Source organism: Taurulus bubalis (genome assembly GCF_910589615.1).
Source record: "Taurulus bubalis genome assembly, chromosome: 11".
NCBI lineage: Eukaryota > Metazoa > Chordata > Actinopteri > Perciformes > Cottidae > Taurulus > Taurulus bubalis.
Window position 1 is genome coordinate 14,580,499 of NC_136599.1, and position 20,296 is coordinate 14,600,794.

The 20,296-nt window shown below is 44.4% G+C and overlaps 1 protein-coding gene across 1 annotated transcript in view; it reads left to right on the forward strand.

Moving 5' to 3' along the window:
* Positions 1-18,958, forward strand: part of kmt2d (lysine (K)-specific methyltransferase 2D) — a gene marked incomplete at its 5' end in the record, with an annotated part of 29,464 nt that extends 10,506 nt beyond the window's left edge. Inside the window, 24 exons of the mRNA XM_079226613.1 lie at positions 49-1,671; positions 1,757-1,939; positions 2,305-2,444; positions 2,622-4,384; positions 4,476-4,599; positions 6,393-6,474; positions 6,565-6,631; positions 6,748-6,980; positions 7,085-10,171; positions 10,266-10,415; positions 10,521-10,685; positions 10,814-10,961; positions 11,063-11,144; positions 11,242-11,414; positions 11,508-11,632; positions 11,732-11,867; positions 12,023-12,144; positions 12,229-13,609; positions 13,718-13,854; positions 14,691-14,821; positions 15,163-15,448; positions 15,650-15,723; positions 15,814-15,922; positions 16,006-18,958. Coding sequence (XP_079082739.1) covers positions 49-1,671; positions 1,757-1,939; positions 2,305-2,444; positions 2,622-4,384; positions 4,476-4,599; positions 6,393-6,474; positions 6,565-6,631; positions 6,748-6,980; positions 7,085-10,171; positions 10,266-10,415; positions 10,521-10,685; positions 10,814-10,961; positions 11,063-11,144; positions 11,242-11,414; positions 11,508-11,632; positions 11,732-11,867; positions 12,023-12,144; positions 12,229-13,609; positions 13,718-13,854; positions 14,691-14,821; positions 15,163-15,448; positions 15,650-15,723; positions 15,814-15,922; positions 16,006-16,098 — 10,614 coding nt within the window. The 3' untranslated portion in view covers positions 16,099-18,958. The remainder of the gene's footprint in view (positions 1-48; positions 1,672-1,756; positions 1,940-2,304; positions 2,445-2,621; positions 4,385-4,475; positions 4,600-6,392; positions 6,475-6,564; positions 6,632-6,747; positions 6,981-7,084; positions 10,172-10,265; positions 10,416-10,520; positions 10,686-10,813; positions 10,962-11,062; positions 11,145-11,241; positions 11,415-11,507; positions 11,633-11,731; positions 11,868-12,022; positions 12,145-12,228; positions 13,610-13,717; positions 13,855-14,690; positions 14,822-15,162; positions 15,449-15,649; positions 15,724-15,813; positions 15,923-16,005) is intronic.
* Between the last annotated feature and the right edge of the window lie 1,338 nt (positions 18,959-20,296).

Genomic DNA, 20,296 nt, shown 5'->3' on the forward strand with positions numbered 1-20,296 from the left:
GTCGTGGTGCAGATTGTTCATGCGTCCTCTCTACTCCTTTTTCCACAGCAGGCAGAGAGTCAGGTGTGCAGGCCAATCAAGACAGAGGGAGGAGTGCGTGTGAAGACTGAACGACCCAGTTTACACCTCCAGATCCCGCCACCTTCAGGCTCCACGTCAATCTCTTCCCAGCCCAGCTCTGCAGAAAGCCCATTTCCTTACCCTCCAGATTCAGGATCATCCTCTGTCTTTTTCTCAGATGGACCTGTTAAAACACCGGGGTCAGCTGAAATCCGGACAGATCCCTTTGCTAAGCTTCCTCCTCAGTCACCCCATTCTCACTCTCACCCAAACACACCCTTTTCCCATGCTGGGGCCAGCCCCTTACAGGCCTCTTCCTCAGGTTATTCAGCTTCCGGCCCACAGGGTCCTCCTCAGGGACGGCCAGCCAGTCTTGGCCCCTTTGACATGCAACCAGGAACTCCTGGAACCCCCAGACGGGCTCAGCAGGTTGACCCCTACTTCAGATCACAACTGCAGCAGCAACAGGGCCATCTACCACAATCGCAGCAAGGCTCCCAGGAGTCCCTTGGACCCCCAAAAAGTCCTCATTCAAGAGGCACAGGGCTTGGGGAGTCGCCCATCTTCTCGCCACCCCACAATACCCACTATGGAGACCCTTTCAGAACCCAGCAAGGGATGGGACGGTCAGAATATGGTTCATCCCCATCACCCTCTGCAATGGCTTCCTCACCTGCAAGCACAGGGCAGTACAAGGCTGATATGAGTGCACCATGTTCACGCTCCTCTGCAGTTGGAAGACCTGATCTCTCCATTGACTCTCCTGCTGGGATGCTGGAGTCTGTGGATGGTTTATTCAAGGCACCTATGACGCCACGAATGCACCAAGGGGAGGGTGGGATACTTCATCCTGGAGCTTCCCCAAGCCACCCCTCTGAAGCCTACAGGCAGTCTCCTTCCCACCCTTTCTCTGACCCCCACACTCAGCCATCACTGACTCCCAGGCCGCAGTCAGGTGACAATTGTTCTCTCGGTCCTCAGAGACACCCTGTAGCTCAACAGGAACTATGCCCTCGAGTACCCTCCAGCCCCCAGTCCCAGAGCAGCTCTCAGTCTCCCCACACTCCTGGCGGCCATTCCAATGATGCCTACTCTGTCCATTCTCCTGCTGCCCCTCGTTTCCAATCCCCAGACCTTTGTTCTCAGCCACCTTCAAGGCCACAATCTAGAGACCCTTTTGCTACTATCCACAAACCCCCTCGTCCCGCTTCTGTTGCCCCAGAGGGAACTGCAAGTTACAAAGGCTCACCTCATCCTAACCAGCAACCTCCACCACATACAACTAACAGTTCCATAGGTGATCCTCTTTCTGGTAAACCGTCAGCACCTCTTACTTTCAGCCGCAGCCCCAGCACTGGAGGTTTCCAAATGACACAGCAGCAGAGTCAGATGTTACAGGGTCAGCTTCAGCAACAACAGCCACAAAAAGCAGACGGCTTCAGCTCCAGGGTGCCACCCCCGTCTGGGTCTCAAGAACTATCAGCTGTCCGCCCTCCAGACGCACCTCATCAGCCAGCTTTGCCAGGCACTCAAGAAATGCCTGACATTTCAGCAGTGCAGGACCCTGCATTAGTAGGCCTTAGCCCCTCTGAGCTGGAGAAGCACCGACAGGTATCTAAATATTACCCAGTGAACAATCATGCTATGCACCTCCTAAGTCTTTTGTTAATCGAAGCTTGTGATGCTTTTTTTTTAGCGACTGAAGCTAAGGGAATTCTTAATCAGACAACAAATGCAGAGAAATTCCATCAGACAAGAGAAGGAGGCTGCTGCGGCTGCTGCTGCTGCCGCTATCAATACATCCCCTGGCTGGTCTGGAGGAGAGATGGGAGCCTTTCAACAAGATAAGGCCCAGAGAGCACCGCCACCTTATCCACAGGTACACACACTTTTACAACAGTATGGTGTAGCAATTAGGAAGATGTCTTTGCATGGCCTGTGTTCAATTTTCAAATACCTGCTCTGCTAAGAGAGTTCATGAGAAAAATGTCAAAGTAACGAAGTGGCTGCGAGTAGGGCGTAATCAAAGGGTTGGTTGTTCGATCCTCAGCTCCTTCTGCTGAAGTGTCCTTAGGCAAGACACTGAACTCTAAATGACTTGCATGGAAGCTTGCTGCCGTCAGCATGTGTGGATGAATGAGGCACATAGTAAAGCAAAAATAAACTCTGTAGAAATGTAAATTACAAATATAAAGAATGTTACATTTGCCTCTTTTTTTTTCTTCCTGTTATTACTTCATCTAGGATCGGGTTGCTGCTACTACTGCTGGACCTCAGATGTCTGTGGCAGGAAAGATGCCCATAGCTGTTGGAAGCATGGAGGACAAGCTCATTCGCCCACAACCTACAGGAACTCCTGGCATCATGGATCCAAGTGCACTAAGGTAACCACATCATTGAAGTAGATTCACAATTGTTCTGAACTAAGACTTAGTTCTCCCTACTACTTAAATAATTGGTACCTTTTTAAATTAATACCACCCGTCGCATCTTCAAAATTCTGTAATACAGTCTACGCGTTTTTAAAATGGAAATTCATTTTCGGTGTTTCTGTCCTTCAGGCTACCAGGGCCCAGCAGACCTCAGGGCATGTTTGCCCGTCCTCCATTCCCTCCTCAGTGGCAGGGCCAGCCTCCAGGTCCAAGGAGGTTTCCGCAGCCTGGCATGGAGGCTATGGGCATAAGGCACAATCTCAACCCTGCTGCCAACATCCAGGGCATGGAAGGCATGGGTAGCCCTCACACCATGATCCCGGGACATGGAGGAGAGACCATGCAGACAATGGGTCAAGCACCCCCACCACAGTTCATTGAATTGAGACACAATGCACAGAGGCTTTCTCTAAGACCTCAGTTTATGCCCCGTGGACCCCAGCCAAGACCACGTCTCTTTGTTCCACAGCAAGAGATGGCAGCACCTTATGTTCAGCAACATCCCATAGCTCAAGCTGGGGGCATTCAAACAGAGGGGGGCATCAACTCACAGCTGGGGTTACAGCAGGGTGGACTATCTATTTTACTGCCTCAGCAGTCCACAGGACCAGTACCACAACAGCCCCACTTGCAGCCATTGGCGATTACTTCCACTCCAAACGTTTCTAGCACTGAGCACCATCAGCTTCGACAACCAAGCCTAGTCACACAGCCCCAAAATAGCAAGGAGCTGCCAGAGCCGGACCTTGAGGGGCTTGGGGATGCCCCAGGGGATGGAGGTGTCGAGGATGAGGATGATTTGGCTCTAGACTTGGACCCTGACAAAGGAGATGATGACTTGGGTAACCTGGACAACCTTGAAACCAATGATCCACATCTAGATGACTTGCTTAACAGTGATGAGTTTGACCTGCTGGCATACACTGACCCTGAACTGGACCAAGGAGACCCTAAAGATGTCTTCTCAGACCAGCTGCGGTTGGTGGAAGCAGAAAGTGAAGCACCATCTTCTGGATCTGCACTTGTTAAAGTGGAAGGAAAAGCCAAGGTGGAGCCCGGGCAGAAGTCTCTCACATCAACTCCTGCCATTGCAAGGGGGTCTGCTACCCAACTGCCGCCCTCTGCAAACATTGTTGATACCTCCAAGGTAAAAATAGAGGACAGAGGTCTGACTCCTCAGCTGCATCCAGGACATACTGTGGTGAAAGATGAAATCGGAGAGGCTGTGTCGATGCTTCTTGGTGGGACCACACCATCAGTCAAGCCTGCACAACCAGAAAACCAGTCGGCTTCACTCAGTTCTGTTCGATTAGGGGGACTTCCGTACCCCCTCCAAGGCCAAGCTAATTTTCCGCCAGCTGCTTCACATGCAGATATTGGTGATGATCCACTGGGGCTGCCTGATGTAGGGGAACAGCACTCTCTTGCTGTTGATTTGGCAAAGGTAGAGAGCTCTTTAGATGGTGAACTGCCCCTTCTAATACAAGATCTTCTGGAGCATGAGAAGAAGGAACTACAGAAGCAGCAACAGCAGCAACAGCTCAGTTCCCTCCACCAGGGAGGCATGGCACCCCATTTCCCGGGACTCTCAAGTCAACAGCCTATCCCACAGGCACCTGGACAGATAATGCTGCCACACCACCATCGTCCACCACTCCAAGGAATGATGGCTCAGGCAGGGATTGTACCCCGTGCTCCGCACATGTTGCAACAGCAGCAGCAGCAAAGGCTTATGGGACCTGGAATGGCACCGCCACCTCACATGAACATGGCCCAACAGCAAGCCATGGTGAGGATGGGTCAGCCAGGGATCCATGCAGGTGTCAGTCATCAACCGCAGTCGCAGCCATTGATTAAACCACCTCTGGTCAACAACTTTTTTCCAGATAAAGGTAAGTTTTGGGGCTTGTCAATGTCATCACTCTGCATAATTATTATTTTTTGTACTATAGCAACAAACTCTGTCTTACTATTTTATTGCAGATTTAGACAAATTTACTGCTGATGACATCATGGATCCCATTGCCAAGGCAAAGATGGTGGCACTTAAGGGTATCAAGAGAGTTTTGGCACAGGATCCAATGGCTGTTCCTTCTGGCATAAACAGGTATTTCTTCTTGTGTAAAGCTTTAATACATTAGTTGGACATTTAAGTTAGGTCATTATGTTTTCATCCAACAGTTTTAAAGGAGCCGCATAAAACACACATTAATATAGCAGCAAACAACTATTTGCTATGTAAAGATATAATGGAGTGTGTCTACCTGAGCAGAGAATCAAGTCACTATCTCTCTCTCTCTCTCTCTCTCTCTGTGTGTGTTTATTATCCGAGCTTCTCCTTGCTTTGACATAACATAACTAACATACTCAATTATTCTTTTGCATTTTTGATGAGTGTCTTGACAGCAATTTTCCCCTAAAAAATATCCCAATTCAGGATAACTATTTTAGCTCTGCATACGCCAGTTGTTGAGCCACATGTCTCATAAATAAAGCAAGATATACTTGCAACTTTTATATCCATGCACTTCCAACATTTCATTTTGGGTAAAAAAACTAAAACAATATTTTACTACTTGGACATATTAGAATGACACTTTTCAGTGTATTTTATTTCATTAATATGCCAAAATTGTAATTTGACTCGACGTCTCTCAAAATGTTCCAGCTCCAAATCATTGTCATGTTTTCAGTTCCAGAGTTGAGATCTTTTATGTCCTTATCTATAGTCATACATGTTTACAATTAGAAATAAATACACAAATGAGGTATCACCTTTACATAATTTAAAGAACACCAATACATGGTTTTCCAGGCTCTAAATTCAGCATTCTTGTGACACATAGCATCTTAGTAATACATGTAAACACACACAGTAGTTTGTATTTTTGTTTGCTGATATTTTGGATTATTATGTAAGATTACATGAGCGATACTTAAACAACTAATAAGGAAGTGATCTATACACCACTAAGTGTAGCTCCACTGATAAGCGCTACAGTCAGAGAAAATGGTGATTTATTGTAGTCTCTTCTTTGTTATGTTTGTTTGTACATCAGACATGAAAATCCCTCACCTTTCGGCGAAATTCGCCGTTTTGAAACCAAAATAGGTAACCTACGTGAATTGTGTAGATCCAAAGAGTTTTAGTTTTTGGGAGAGGGAAGGGGGGGTCAACTGTCCGCCGTTTCTGAGATTGGAGTGGGACACGGAAAAAAACTGAAGTTGTGATCATCTTAGCAATAGAAGATCTTTGACATGTCAAGTCTTGGCCAATCAGCGTTAAGATGCCTACAGCTGCTTCATTTTCCATGCATGCATGCATGCATGCATACATACATACATACATACATACATACATACATACATACATACATATGTATATGTGTATATATATGTGTGTGTGTGTGTATATGACCCGTTTTCATGCCTGGTACATGTACTAAACATTTCTGCAGTGTGTTACTTGCTAGGGATGTACCTTTTCAGTCCCAATACCTGGGCTAACGATATCAGCCTAAAGCAAGTATCAATCAGATACTGGTGTTTGAGGCTTTATGCCTCACTGTGTGGAAGTGGGATCATTCTTGTGCAAGGCAATATATATGGATATAAATAAACTAAATTGTTATTTCTTAAAATAATGGTCTCGAATACCAGATCGGCCTGTTGTCACCGATGCCCAATCTAGCCATTTGAGTCGGTATCAGTGCATCTCTATTACTGGCACAACTGTTTGCTTAGGCAGATGTTAAGAATTATTTTAAGAAGTGCATGTTAGACGTGTTGTTTAACTGCCTAATCTAATAGCATCACAAGACACCCATCAGGTGGTGGTAACATCATGGTTCAGTAGGCTGACTGTATCGTAATACATTTTATGATTTTCTTTCTCTTCAGGCAACAAGTTTCTCTGCTTGCTCAGAGGCTGGCCTCTGCCCCGGGCACAGATCCAGGTCAACTTGCAACTGGACCTCCAAAGGTATGCTGTCTTGCTTGTCAGAATTGCTTGAGTTACTTCCATTTTGTCTTAAGTAGCTGATAAATAAACAATATGTATTTTTGTTTTTAGGAGGGAGAAACGAGTGATCCCACCCAGTCGAGACCTAACCCTCCCCAGTTTGGGCAAGGAGTCATCAGTATGTTCTACCAATCCTCCCTCTTGTTAAAAATGTATTAAGTCATAAGGAAATGTTATATTTCTGTCCCCATACTTTTTTTTATGGTTGTCTTAAGTTATCCTCTTCTTTTACAGATGATGCAGAACAGCACCAATATGAAGAATGGCTTCTTCACACTCAGCAGTTACTCCAAATGCAGTTGAAATTTTTGGAGGAACAGATTGGAGTTCACCGCAAATCACGCAAGGCACTGTGTGCTAAGCAACGCACTGCTAAGAAAGCTGGAAGGGAGTTTGCTGAGGCAGATGCAGAGAAACTAAAGTTGGTAACAGAAGAGCAGAGTAAAATTCAGAAACAGCTTGACCAGGTGTGTAGATTTTAAGAATCTAATAAAGACAAATAAATCAAATAGTCAAAAGTTAAGGCACTTGATAAACAAATGAATATCTGTTCATAATTATTCTGTTCCAGGTACGGAAGCAGCAGAAGGAGCACACCAATCTCATTGCAGAGTACAGAAGCAAACAGCAGCAGCATCAGCAAAGCTCAGGTATTCTTCCCCCGGGTCATTCTGCACAGGGGGCCTCTCCTCACATGTTTCCCAAGATGCCTGGCCAGATGATGATGGGCCAACAGGGAACACCAGTAATGGCCCAGCACCCTGTTGTGATGCCCCAAAGTGGAATGCCTGTCAGGATGCCCCAAGGGCAGCCCTTTATTGGTGGAGCCCAACCCCAACCTCAGCTTCCTGCTGCTCTTGTAGCCAGGCCCCCCAGGGCCCCAGGTCCTCCTGGTGCTCCAACAGGATTCTTCCCACAGGGGCCTGCAATGCAAGGTGCAGACCCCAGGCTTCTCCAAGAAAGACAGCTTCAACATAGGATGCAGATGGCAAAGCTCCAGCAACAGCAGCAGCAGCAGCAGCAGCAGCAGCAGCAGGCGATGATGGGCCAGCAACCAATGCCACACCCAAATCAACAGTCTGGCTTAATTGCTCAGCCACCATCCAGTATGATGGGGAACCCACTTATGGCCCAACAACAAGCAAACACTCAACAGGGAATGCTAGTCAACCAGGCCAACACTCAACAAGGAATACTAGCCAACCAGCCCAATCAGCAGAGCATGGTGCAGGTTCCACAAGGAATGGTTGGAGGCCAGTCTGTGGCTCCACTGTCACAGAACCTTGCTGGAGGCCAGCCTATTAATCATGGTCAAGCCATGATGGCGGTTCAACCAGGAATTATGGGGAACCCGCCAGTTGCACCTTCACAGCAACAGAGGCCCCAGCTTATGATGGGCCAGCAGGGAATGGTTGGATCTCCTGGCCATCCTGGTCTCAGGGGTCCACAGGCCCAATTGACTCCACAACAACAGAACATTCTAGCCCAACGCATGCTTGCATCTCAACAACAGCATCAGCAAAATGTTGCAAATTTGGCCCACCTGCAGCAGCAGCAGATTGCACAGCAAAGGCAACAAACCCAGTTAATCAGTCAATCCAACCAAGAGCAAGGAGTACTCTCCCAGACCTCTACCCCACAGATGGGCTCCTCGTCTACAGCAGGAAGTATCACACCCCAGCCACAGGGAGCTGCAGACAACCAAAATTCAAACTCAGGCCCCAAAGAGGGTGGGATCCTCAGCCCTGATTCAAGAACGCCACCGCAGCACAGTGGACCCTCCACTCCCAATCAGATGTCCCAACTAGGCACTACAAATGATCACCAAACTGATGTGGCAAGACAGCAGTTACAACAGCAGCATCAAAACCAGGTTTATATGGCCCAGCAGCAGCAGCAGTCAAATCCTCAATCTGTACCTGAGTCTCAAACAGGTTTGGTTGGAAACCAACAAACTGGTGTGCTTCAACAAAATCAGCAACAAATTCCGCTCACTCTCCAGAGGCAAGGTTCCCTCAGTGTTAACAAGCCCATTTTGATGACTGTTAAAGAGGAAAGGAAACCGGTTGATTTCTTAGCGCAGCAGCAGCAGCAACAACAACTACAACAGCAGCAGCAGCAGCAAACGGTGCAAAATGCCATGCAGCAGTCACAAGATCCCAACATCCAACAGCAGATCATAAGCCAGAACCATCCTGGACAGCCACAGCCTGTTGTGATGGGTCATAACCCACAACAAGCCCTCATGGCCCAGCAACAAAAACAACAGGCCGTGATGGGTCATAACCCACAACAAGCCCTCATGGCCCAGCAACAAAAACAACAGGCCATGATGGGCATGATGAGAGCCCAGCAGCAAGGGATGATGCCACAAAGGCCAGTGGTTCCACCTGGACAGATCCGCACCCCAATAAACATCCAGGCTATTATTGCTCAGAATCCTCAGCTCCGCAATCTTCCCCCAAACCAGCAGATACAGCACATCCAGGCCATGATTGCCCAGAGGCAGCTCCAACAGGGACAGATGCTGCGGATGTCTATGGGTCAAGGCCAGCAAAGTCAGTTGAGGCCTCATATGCCACCAGGACAGATGCCACAGGTTGTGCAGCAGATGCCGTATGGAGCCATGGGAAAGTCAGGAGCAGTAGGCACTCAGCAACAATCAGGTATGTTAGGTCAACAACCTGGTGTTGCTCCACAGATGCAACAGGGCATGATGGTACCTGGGCAGCAACAGCCACAAGTGGGGGAGATGATGCAGCAACATATTATGAGAGGCCAGGTACAAGTGCCACTTTCCCCCATGGACCAGAGCCGAATGGTACGGCCAACATCTCCACGCCAGCCAGTAGGCAATTCTCCTGGACATGCATTTAATCAAGCTATGGGTATGCGTCCACCCACTCCCAACCAGAACCAACAAGCACTAATGGCAGCTGCAGCAAGCCGCATGCAGGGATCTCCATCACATGCATATTCTCCAAGAGGTCCCTTTGGCATGAGCCCAGCCCACCCGGCCTCACCTCATTCATCCCATGTCTCCTCACCTTCTATAGCTGACAGCAGGGCTGGAAGGGGGAGTCCGTACAGCCATGTCAAGGCCTCTCCACTCAGGTCACCTGGAGCCAAGAGTCCGCTTGATTGTCTTGGACTGAAAGTAGAAGCCCAGCCATCAAGCAATGAGACATCTCACTTGGCCTCAGTTATCCCCAATGGTCCACAGAAAGGCATGCATGTTCATCAGCAGTTGCAGCAAGTCACAGAGAACAATGGTCCTCACACACAACATGGCCCTAGAGTAGGGGAGCTATGCAAGATGACTTTACAGAACATTAAACAGGAACCAAGAGAGTTTCAATGTGATGGTGCGCCAGAGGCTCATCCTGGGGCTATAAAGCGAGAAGCAACGGGTGAGGCGGTCACTTCTGGGAACAACACTAGCTTTATTAATGCTGGAAACATGTCTGGAGATCCTGGGACTCAAGGCCTTCGATCTGAGACTGGACAGCAACTATTACAGAAACTCTTGAGAACCAAGAACCTTCAGCTTGGTGCTCAGAGGCCTTCTGAAGGCATCCACAATGAGATCAATGGCCACATTAACAGCAAACTCGCAATGCTGGAACAAAAACTTCAAGGGACTCCAAGAAATATGGAGGTATGTTTTTCTTTCTTTCATTCATTCTCTTTGCTCTCGTTATGTTGCTGCGGGTGACTAAAGAACCTCTCATTCCTTTTCTTGACCCTTGCAGGATTTACAGTCCATAACAAAAAGGGCTCCTGCACAAAAGCCAAAGCGCACTAATAAAGCAGCTGGAGACAGAGGGCCTAATGCACGGAAGAAGAATAAGAAGGAAGAAGTTGGAAAAAGTGCTGAAGCACTGATAAAGCAACTAAAACAGGTAAAAGGATAGAAAAAATTTCCTGTTTTTTTTTTTTTTTTGTTGCCATCTGTGTTTTGAAGAGTGATGCCAAATCTGATAGACTAATCGACATTTACCGTCCAGGGTCTCTCTCTGCTGCCCTTGATGGAGCCTTCAATCACTGCCAGTCTGGATCTGTTTGCCCCTTTTGGAAGCAGCCCAGCCAATGGCAAAGCCCAGCTCAAAGGATCCTTTGGAAATGCAGTGCTGGACAATATCCCAGACTATTATTCTCAGTTACTCACAAAGGTATTAAAAAAAAGCTGCAACATGCTGGTGCAGGCTGTGACTTTATAAAACAAATCATACAACTTCAGGAACAAAGTCTTACAAAACCAAGGCTGATTAATGAGGATAATGTTTTGTACCCTTTACAGAGTAACCTCAGCAACCCACCAACGCCCCCATCCTCCCTGCCACCCACTCCTCCGCCTTCAGTACAGCATAAGCTGCTGAATGGTGTGACTCCCGGAGAGGAGCTGTCTGAGGGTCAGAAAAACACAGAACCAGCAGAAGAGCCAATGGGTAAACAATGAGGGGTTTGGCATAAAATTAAAGTTTTTCATGAATATTGAATTTGATATGTGATTGTACTGTAATTGGGTTCTTAATACTTTCTCCTGCAGATTCGGTTAAAGATGAGGTGAAGAGTGTAGACATTCTAGCAGCTCTCCCTACCCCACCACATAACCAGAATGAGGACATCAGGTACAATAGGGCAATTCTCTTGAGTTCTTTGTCAACCAGAATACATGGATTTTCTCTTACTTGGTGCCTATAAATGTATGTTTTGTCTTTCTAACAGGATGGAGAGTGATGACGAGGATGCACCAGAAAGCATAATCCCAGCGTCATCCCCTGAAAGTACGGTTGGGGATGAAACGCCACGTTTCCCTCAACTACGGGAGCCTAAAGAGGAGGAGACAGAGAGAGCAATATCCCCCATCATCCCCCTTATACCCCGCACTGCCATCCCAGGTGTGTTTGTGTGTGTGTGTGTGTGCATCCATTTATATTATTATAATGCCAGATAGAATGCAAAAACATTATCTACACTTTTTTCTTTTGTAGCATTTCCAGAAAACAGACCATTTGAAGCAGCTGATGGCAAGGTTGTTTCCACATCTAACCATTGGGACAAGGCCAAAAACAATGAAGTGTCTGTTACATTCACATTGTCATCTGCTGCAGCTAAGGTACTAAGCCATTATATGATATAATTGCACCCTGTTTAAAGTTTGCGTTAACTATGCCTTAAAATAAATATGGCTTTAACTTTTTTTTTTTTTTTACAGAAGTTGAACCACGTCATGATGGCTATGGCCCAGCTGCTAAATATCAGAATGCCAGGTTCCTATGAGGTGACTTTCCCTCCTCAAAACCCTGACATGCCTGTTGTGGATGGGCCTGGGAAAGGACCTGACCAGTCAGGTATGCATTTAGAGATTATTGTTTTGGCTTGTCCTGTCGTCTCACTGGGTCAGGACAATCACAACAACAGGGTCTGCGTGTACATGAATGCACAGTGTTTTAGTGAATTAACACATAAATAAAGACTAATGTATTAGAGCGGTTGTGTTTTCTAGGGGCTCTGTGTACAAAGGACAGGGCTTCACCCAATCAGGATGACTGGCTGAGGCAGTTTGATGTGTCTCTACCAGGCTGTACATTGAAGAAACAAGTGGACATACTGGCACTTATTAAGCAGGTCAGTCTTGAGAACTGTTTGAATTATTGATTGCATTATATATTTATTGAAAGTTGTATATATCATGTCATTTTTTCTTTCTAGGAATTCCAAGAAAAAGAAGACCAACCGGCCCAGCACTGTTACACAACCAAAGTAAATGACTTGGATGTGCGCCACCTTCCTGCTATACTAGTGGAAGAATCTCCACCACCATCACCATCCCCTCCGTGTCCTCCCCCATCTGTCTCAGTTCCCACTAGTGAAGCTGAACCTTCCAAAAAGTCAGCTTCTCCATCCCCGCCTCCGATCAGTCCCTCCATCATCCAGATCAAGACTGAGACTGAGCAGGACGATGGTCCCACTATTAATGCTGCTCAACCAACTGATGTCACAGAGTCTGAAGTTGCTGCTCCAGAGTTGGTCACTGATCCGGAAACTGCCTCTGACGTTCCAGATCCTTCGGTTCCTACTGATCCAACTGAAGTCCTTCTGGGTCCTGCCGTCAAGGAGGAGGACTTGGGTCCTGATTCAGCTCAACCTCCTCAAGATTCTCCAACCAACATGGAGCTGTCGCCTAAGGCTGTTAAGCAACGCAGACCTCTCTCCCCTGATGAGGAGGTGGTACATCCCAAAGTGAAAAAATGGAAGGGGATTCGCTGGAAGCGTCTTCAAATCGTCATCACAATACGCAAGGGTGGGTCTAAGAAGGAGAGCAGCCGTGAGGTGTCTGAGCTAATGGAACGCCTGCGCATCACTCTTCGACCAGACAGGCTGCCTCGGGACAAACGTAAATGCTGCTTCTGCCACGAGGAAGGTGATGGATCAACGGATGGGCCTGCCCGGTTGCTTAACATTGATGTGGACTTGTGGGTGCACCTCAACTGTGCCCTTTGGTCCACAGAGGTTTATGAGACGCAGGGGGGTGCCCTCATCAATGTGGAGGTAGCCCTGCGTCGTGGATTGAGAACTCTTTGCGCATGCTGCCAGAAAACAGGCGCCACTAACAGCTGTAACAGAATTCGCTGCCCAAATGTCTACCACTTTGCGTGTGCTATCCGGGCACGCTGTATGTTCTTCAAGGACAAGACCATGTTGTGCACTCAGCATAAGCTGAAGGGCCCCAGTGAGGATGAGCTGAGCATGTTTGCTGTTTTACGGCGTGTCTACATTGAGCGCGATGAGGTGAAGCAGATTGCCAGCATCTTACAGCGAAGTGATCGTATCCACTTGTTCCGTGTAGGCGGTCTCATCTTTCATGCTGTTGGCCAGTTGCTACCATCCCAGATGGCCAACTTCCACTCGCCCACTGCCATTTTCCCTGTTGGCTATGAGGCCACACGCATCTACTGGAGCACGCGCGTGCCCAACAAGCGATGCCGCTACCGTTGTCGCATCAACGAGGATGATGGTCGTCCCCTGTTTGAGGTGCGTGTTCTGGAGCATGGCATGGAGGATTTGCAGTATCGGGACACTACTCCAGAGGGTAAGAACTCATACACTGCTCCCACTTTATATTGCATAAGATTTCTCTGCTGCATTTTTCCACTTGAAATAACTCTTGACCATTTATTTCACCGCCGTTTGTCTTTAGGGATCTGGGAACGGGTGGTTCAGCAGGTGGCTAAACTCAGAGATGACACGTCCATGTTGAAGCTGTTCACTGAACATGTCAAGGGAGAGGAGATGTACGGTCTCACAGTTCATGCTGTCATGCGTATCACAGAGTCGGTAAGAATATGCAGCAGGACCATGTATCATTTAATTTAGTCTTTGTCTCCCAATTGTAATTGTAGCCCTTTGCAAGTCAACATTCACACATACTATTGGTTAACATAACAGTCACCATGTGAATTAGTGAACAGATGGTCAAACGTTTTTTCTTTTTAATTCAATCTGGTTGTTTTTAAGAACACTTTCTAAATGCCAGTATTTCAAACCTTGAACTGATTTGGCAAAGCTGAAAAAGTTAACTGATTGCTTGTGATTTGTTGGGCCAATGACGATTTATCGCTGTCCTGGAAACATTTAGATTTTCTTGCCGGTTAAAAGCCACTTCGGGCTTTTCAGATTTTTCTTTTTCTTCCAAATGATTAGGAAATAGATTTTTTTTTTTGTTTATTTAAATACTTGCTTTGATAATAAATAATCTTGGCGTTTTGATTTATCATTTGATATAAGTAGTTTCGAAGTAGTGTAAGAAAAACATTTCACATTGTGGGAAAATATCACCTTCAAACAACTATTTACTGTAAGTTTTCTGTCAAAAAATTGATTTTACAAGATTACATTTGCCCGCTACAATTTGTGTTTATTAGCTTGAAAGCATCACAACGCAAGTCAATGTAAAAATTGTTAACTTTAGCTGTTAGCATCGTTATATTTAGAGCCGTGCCAGGGAGAGACCTCTCTGTTGGCAAACGAGCCGATGATCGGTGCATCTCTAGACATGAAATTATACAGAAACCTTGACCAGACCAAAATTAAGGTCTGACTTATTGACCTGTGGGCTGCACTGGTTCTGTCAAAGTGCATGATTAACATGATTTCTGTTTGTTGCGTTTTAGTTGCCTGGAGTAGAGAACTGCCAGAACTACCTGTTCCGATACGGCCGTCACCCTCTAATGGAGCTCCCTCTTATGATCAATCCTTCCGGCTCCGCTCGCTCTGAACCTAAAGTCCCCACGCAGTGCAAGAGGTAAAGCAGCATTACTTCAACAAGCCTCATGCCTACCGTCAGGTTATTGTTAACTACTTTTGTACACTATCTCAATAATGGATTATATCAGTGAAGCATAGCTATAAATAAAGTAATAGTTTTATACATTATCTTCATATTTCAGTCATTTTAAAGTTTGCCCTCTAGCTGGCAACATATTCCTTTGTAGTGCTTGATGATAAGTGATTTTCAGTTGGATGCAGTCATGTGTTGAGGACCAAGGCACACTTTTCTAAACTAATAAGTTGTTTCACACTTACGAAATTCTAAATGTGTAACAAATGACTTGATACCAACTAACATGTTTTGCTTGTCTGAAGGCCTCATACTCTAAATAGCACCAGCGTGTCAAAGGCCTACCAGAGCACCTTCACTGGAGAGCTCAACACACCATACAGCAAGCAGTTTGTCCACTCCAAATCGTCCCAGTATCGGCGGCTGAAGACCGAGTGGAAGAATAACGTCTATCTGGCACGATCACGCATTCAGGGCCTCGGTCTGTACGCTGCTAAGGATCTGGAGAAGCACACCATGGTTATTGAATACATTGGCACTGTGATACGCAACGAAGTGGCCAATCGCCGTGAGAAGATCTATGAGTTTCAGGTATGACAATTGAACACTGGCACTTGAATGCAAAGTTTAAAACAAATTATTAATTAGGGTTGAAGTTTAAGGAATGGACGGAAAAGGGAAAAATGTACATTGCTGAACCTCGTCTTTTAGAACCAACAAAACAATTTGATTTGTAAAAAGATTTGATTTTGAAAGTGTGTATCTACATTCTTTTTCTTTCTTCTAACTTAGAACCGGGGGATCTACATGTTCCGCATCAACAATGAGCAGGTGATTGATGCCACTCTGACAGGGGGCCCAGCTCGGTAAGTGTTGATTTATGATTGGTTGCCTCATTGTAAACCCTTGAATCAAGTATGTTTTCTTTAATTTTTTTCTTTCTTTCTCCTTGCCAGCTACGCCAACCACTCCTGTGCTCCAAACTGTGTAGCAGAAGTTGTAACATTTGACAAAGAAGACAAGATTATCATCATTTCCAGCCGCAGGATCCCCAAGGGAGAAGAGGTGCAGTGCATTAGAACGCTAGCCACCACTCACGCATCGCTTTAATTTTTGTATCATTAACTTTCTTTATTTCTTACTTCCAGCTGACGTACGACTACCAGTTTGATTTCGAAGACGATCAGCACAAGATCCCTTGCCATTGTGGAGCCTGGAATTGCCGAAAGTGGATGAACTAACCAGAAGAAGACGACAAAATGGAAACTTCCCCTCTCACTGGTGCCAGAACACTCATGCGCCAAAGCCTTTGAATCCTACATAGCCAGTGCATAAGCTGTTGTGAAAGTTGTGGAGGAAAGCTGGCCTCGTCATTGAAAGACTAAAGCGTTGACACCTGTAGCCAAAGGTTTGAAGAGCATTAATCAATAAAAGCAACTGACCACCTCCATCAACAGCAGCGTGATGGTGGGGAGTAACTCATGTTTGGACTAGTGAATCACCTTTTCCTCAGCCAAAACCCTTCTCCTCCTCGACTGTTGTCAATAATCTCACAGTGGCTGGAAAACAATCCTCAACATCTACCAAATGATTCTGACCCTCTGGTATCAATACACGTAGTGCAGAGCTCACCTGGAGCTTCGACAAAAAGCCATTTTAAAATACTAAGAATGAACTAATGATGCATTTTTATGTTTGAAGTCGGACCTATTTCCTGTCCCACCTGACCACACCTCCCCCTCACCTCCCAGAAAAGGCACTTTCCCCATCAAGTCATCAATGAAGACAACACGGATATTGGCTAGCTAGACAATCTTGATGTGGCTCTTTGTAAGAACTACATGTGATCGATGGGAAAAAAAAGAAAGATGTAAGTTAATATAAAATTTGAGATGCTATTGATCTGTGGCTCCAGAGGAACCAGATGTTCTGACAGTGTGGAGTCCCAAGGGGGGTTAGTTGGACCCAGTCTACCTCATTGATTTAGCGGGAAGCGACTGCGTTGTATAAAAACTGTTAACTGCTACTGTGGAACGGGGGGGGTGGGGGAATGTTTTTATGGGCTTAGCCTTCTCGGACAAGCAGGGAATTTTAAGCAGCAGGTTTGCTCTATCTACTCTATGCTGATGATTTACAATAATGAGCCAACATAATTATTATTCATGAATTGTTTATACAGAGGAAATATATGACAGTTTTGATAAGATATTGCATTAAAATCACAATCAGAAGCTTAGCAGGTGTCCTGTATGCCACCAAATCCTCCTGGATGTTGATGTAGCGTTTTCTTTTTTTTTTTTTTCTTTTTATTTATGAGTCTCAAAAACCATGTTTATCAGCTGTGTGAAAGCACAATAACATCAACCTTTATAAGTTGCTTGAAGACAGCGATGGTGTGAGTGAGTGGCTCGAGGGTCACAGGACAGTCTTTGAAGAAGACTACAAAGTCCGAAATTTACCAAGTACATTTTGCTTGTTGCTTCATACATTGAAGTACCACTTGTTGAAAACCAGCCGGTGGATGCATGACTACTGTCCCATTAAATGCTTTTTATTCCCCCATAAGTCAATCTTTTCACAACTCAACCTTGAACTTTGAATCATGCCTCTTCCTCTTTTAATATTTAGTGGTCTGTTGTTAAACTTTACTGTAGTAGGTCTTCCTCTGCCTGAGTACAGCCTGCAGTGTTTCTACTTCCCCTGTAGTGTGCTTTTCTAGTTCTGGTACTGTCCTCTCAAGGCTGAACTGATGGCAGGGAAAGACTTATTGGAAAAAAGGGCATTTGTTTTCATTTCTATATAAGATGAATGAAAAAAGTCTTTAAAAGGGAGCTTTACTGAAACTCCACCTTCCCATACTACTTTGTTTCCCCCTTTCCCTAACCTAAGACCTCACATGAATTAAAAATGCAAAGTTGTACAAACTGTATATATAGTATATGCATTAGGGGACATCAACTCTTTATCCAGCCCCTTTGTAACCAATAAAGTCAAGTGTAGAGAAATAAAATTGAAAAAAATCAACCACTGGATATCATTTTAACAAAGATAAAGCTGTATATAAATATAAATATATGTAAAATGGCAAACTAATATCTTTATGTATATGAACCAGAGTGTTTTGCATTTACCTGTTTTTCTATTAGTGTTTTTGCTATAAGCTCTCAGAGACAAGTTTGTTAAAATAGGTTTGAGAAAAATGTCTGGTCTTCTCAAATCAAATGCGACGAGAAGCCGGTGTGATTACAGAACTGTTTGGATTCATGTGGAGGGTCGTTGATTAGACATGAAAATCACTTCTTGCGTAAAGCAGTTCAATGGTGCATAGCATTTGTATTTATGTAATATTGTTCGTGTTTATTTTTCATTTTATTTATGCTACTGCTTGTTGATTACCAAAACCTGTCCCTTAATCGGTCACAATTGGATTAATATACTCTTGAATGGAAAATCTTGAACTCCCTAGAATATTGTTAGTGTTTTGCTTTTTATATCTTCCCTATAGAAGTGAATGTGTTGGTAAACCTCGTGAAATGGTTACTTGGCCTAATGTATGTTATGATGTAATACTCAAAGTTAATCCCATACTTAACCTGGTAATGAATTGCACTCTCATAGTATAACGGAGAACTTCTCTAAAGTGGTAGATATTGATCAAGTATCTGAAGCAGTGATATATATATATATTTTGGTATGTTTCTATTTCAAGGGAAGACCATGACGAGACATTATGCCGCTCACTGGATTTTAGCCTGAATAATTTTTAACTTCTCTGAATCTTAATTTAAATTCTCTGCATATCTTATAATTTAATAAAGTTTGCTCAAATTGAAGGTTTTTTTTAACCTCACCTACTTTTTAAAAAGATGTTGCATCTGTACAGCAGAGATACTTTTAGGGAATATGAATAAATATAATGATCATTTTTATTGTATGTGGCATGTTTTGTATGAATATTATTTTGAATTGTACATATTTTTTTCAGGACGCCAGAGGTTGCATCTCTTTATATACAGCTTTCCCCACTCCCTTTTCCCTTCATCTTATTTCTTTGTCTGCTTTTGTTTCTTGTAAAGGAAAATAAAATGCATTTTAAATATGTGCTAATTTCTATTTATTTTTTACTCAAACTTCACGCAACATTGATACTTGGCTTGAATGTTTATTCTTGAAATAATAATAATAATAAAAAAAGCTCCACTTCCTTTTCTTTTGGAGCTTTCTGTCACATCTCATAGCCACCAGAGGATTGACCCGTCAGCTTTGGTCTCGAGATATAAGCGTTGGCCTTAAAAACCTGAATTACCAGTTGTTTCACTCTGAAAGCAGCTTTTGTTGGGTCTTGTTATGCTGAATCGCATACAGATACACATGAATGTATGTGTATATATATATATATGTATATGTACAGCCTTCCCACTAGAAAATAGGTTTGTTAATGTGTTAATAGCTGGCCGCTCTTCTCCTGACAGAACCAGCTCCTCCACCCACTGTTTTGTGTGGGGGGGATGGGGAGATAGATACAAACTGTGTTTAGAAAATACAAAATGCAAGCAAGTTGGCATGAAGCTGTATATTGACCCTTCATGTGGCTCAATAACAGAGTCTTGCATTCATAAATAGCACTAAACACTGTGCTTGTTCTGTCCTCCTGGGCAACAACGCGCCGGACATTTTGCCCCCTAGACCCAAAGATAAAGATAATGGAGTAAAATGAATACTTATTTTATTAGATTAAATGATTAGATTATACATCATCATACATAATGTTATATTGAAAAGTGATGTATCCAATGAATTAGCTAATTAGACAAGAATTGAAATTCAAGATACGTGTTGTATATTATATTAACTACACTTAAGTAGGAATTCTTAAAATCTTTTTTTTTCTTTTTTTTGAAGAGACGCAAAACAAGGCAGGTGACCGGAAGTAAGAGTCTGTCAAAAATAAAAGCTGAGGCAATAGGATTATAGGCAAGTAATATAGTTTAATCAAAGTAATTTTTTGCTGGCAGAGTTGTTGCTGTTAGCACTCATATGTATTTTTACACCGTATTATGCGGTTTCTTTAGTGACTCCAGAGCAGAGCCTGGATGAGGACACGCACGAGTAAAAGCATTTCCCCTTTCTACCAGTAGGCGACAGTATACTTGTATGTAAACCATAGATAGTTATATTTGCCTGTGTCTTTGATAATTATCTAGGTTATTGACACAGATGTATTTAATGCAGTTTATTTTCTCTTTTCTATTTGATGTTAATGCTTAATTAGCAACCTCATGTATTTACTTGTTTTAATAGTGTAATTTTAGAACCAAACATTCCTACAAGAGTGAGCATGTGTTCATTAAGTTTAAATAATGACAATTGAAAAGTAAAGATAGTTGGTTTATTCTTATTAAACAGCCTTCAGTGGACCTCTCTTCAGTTAACACCCTG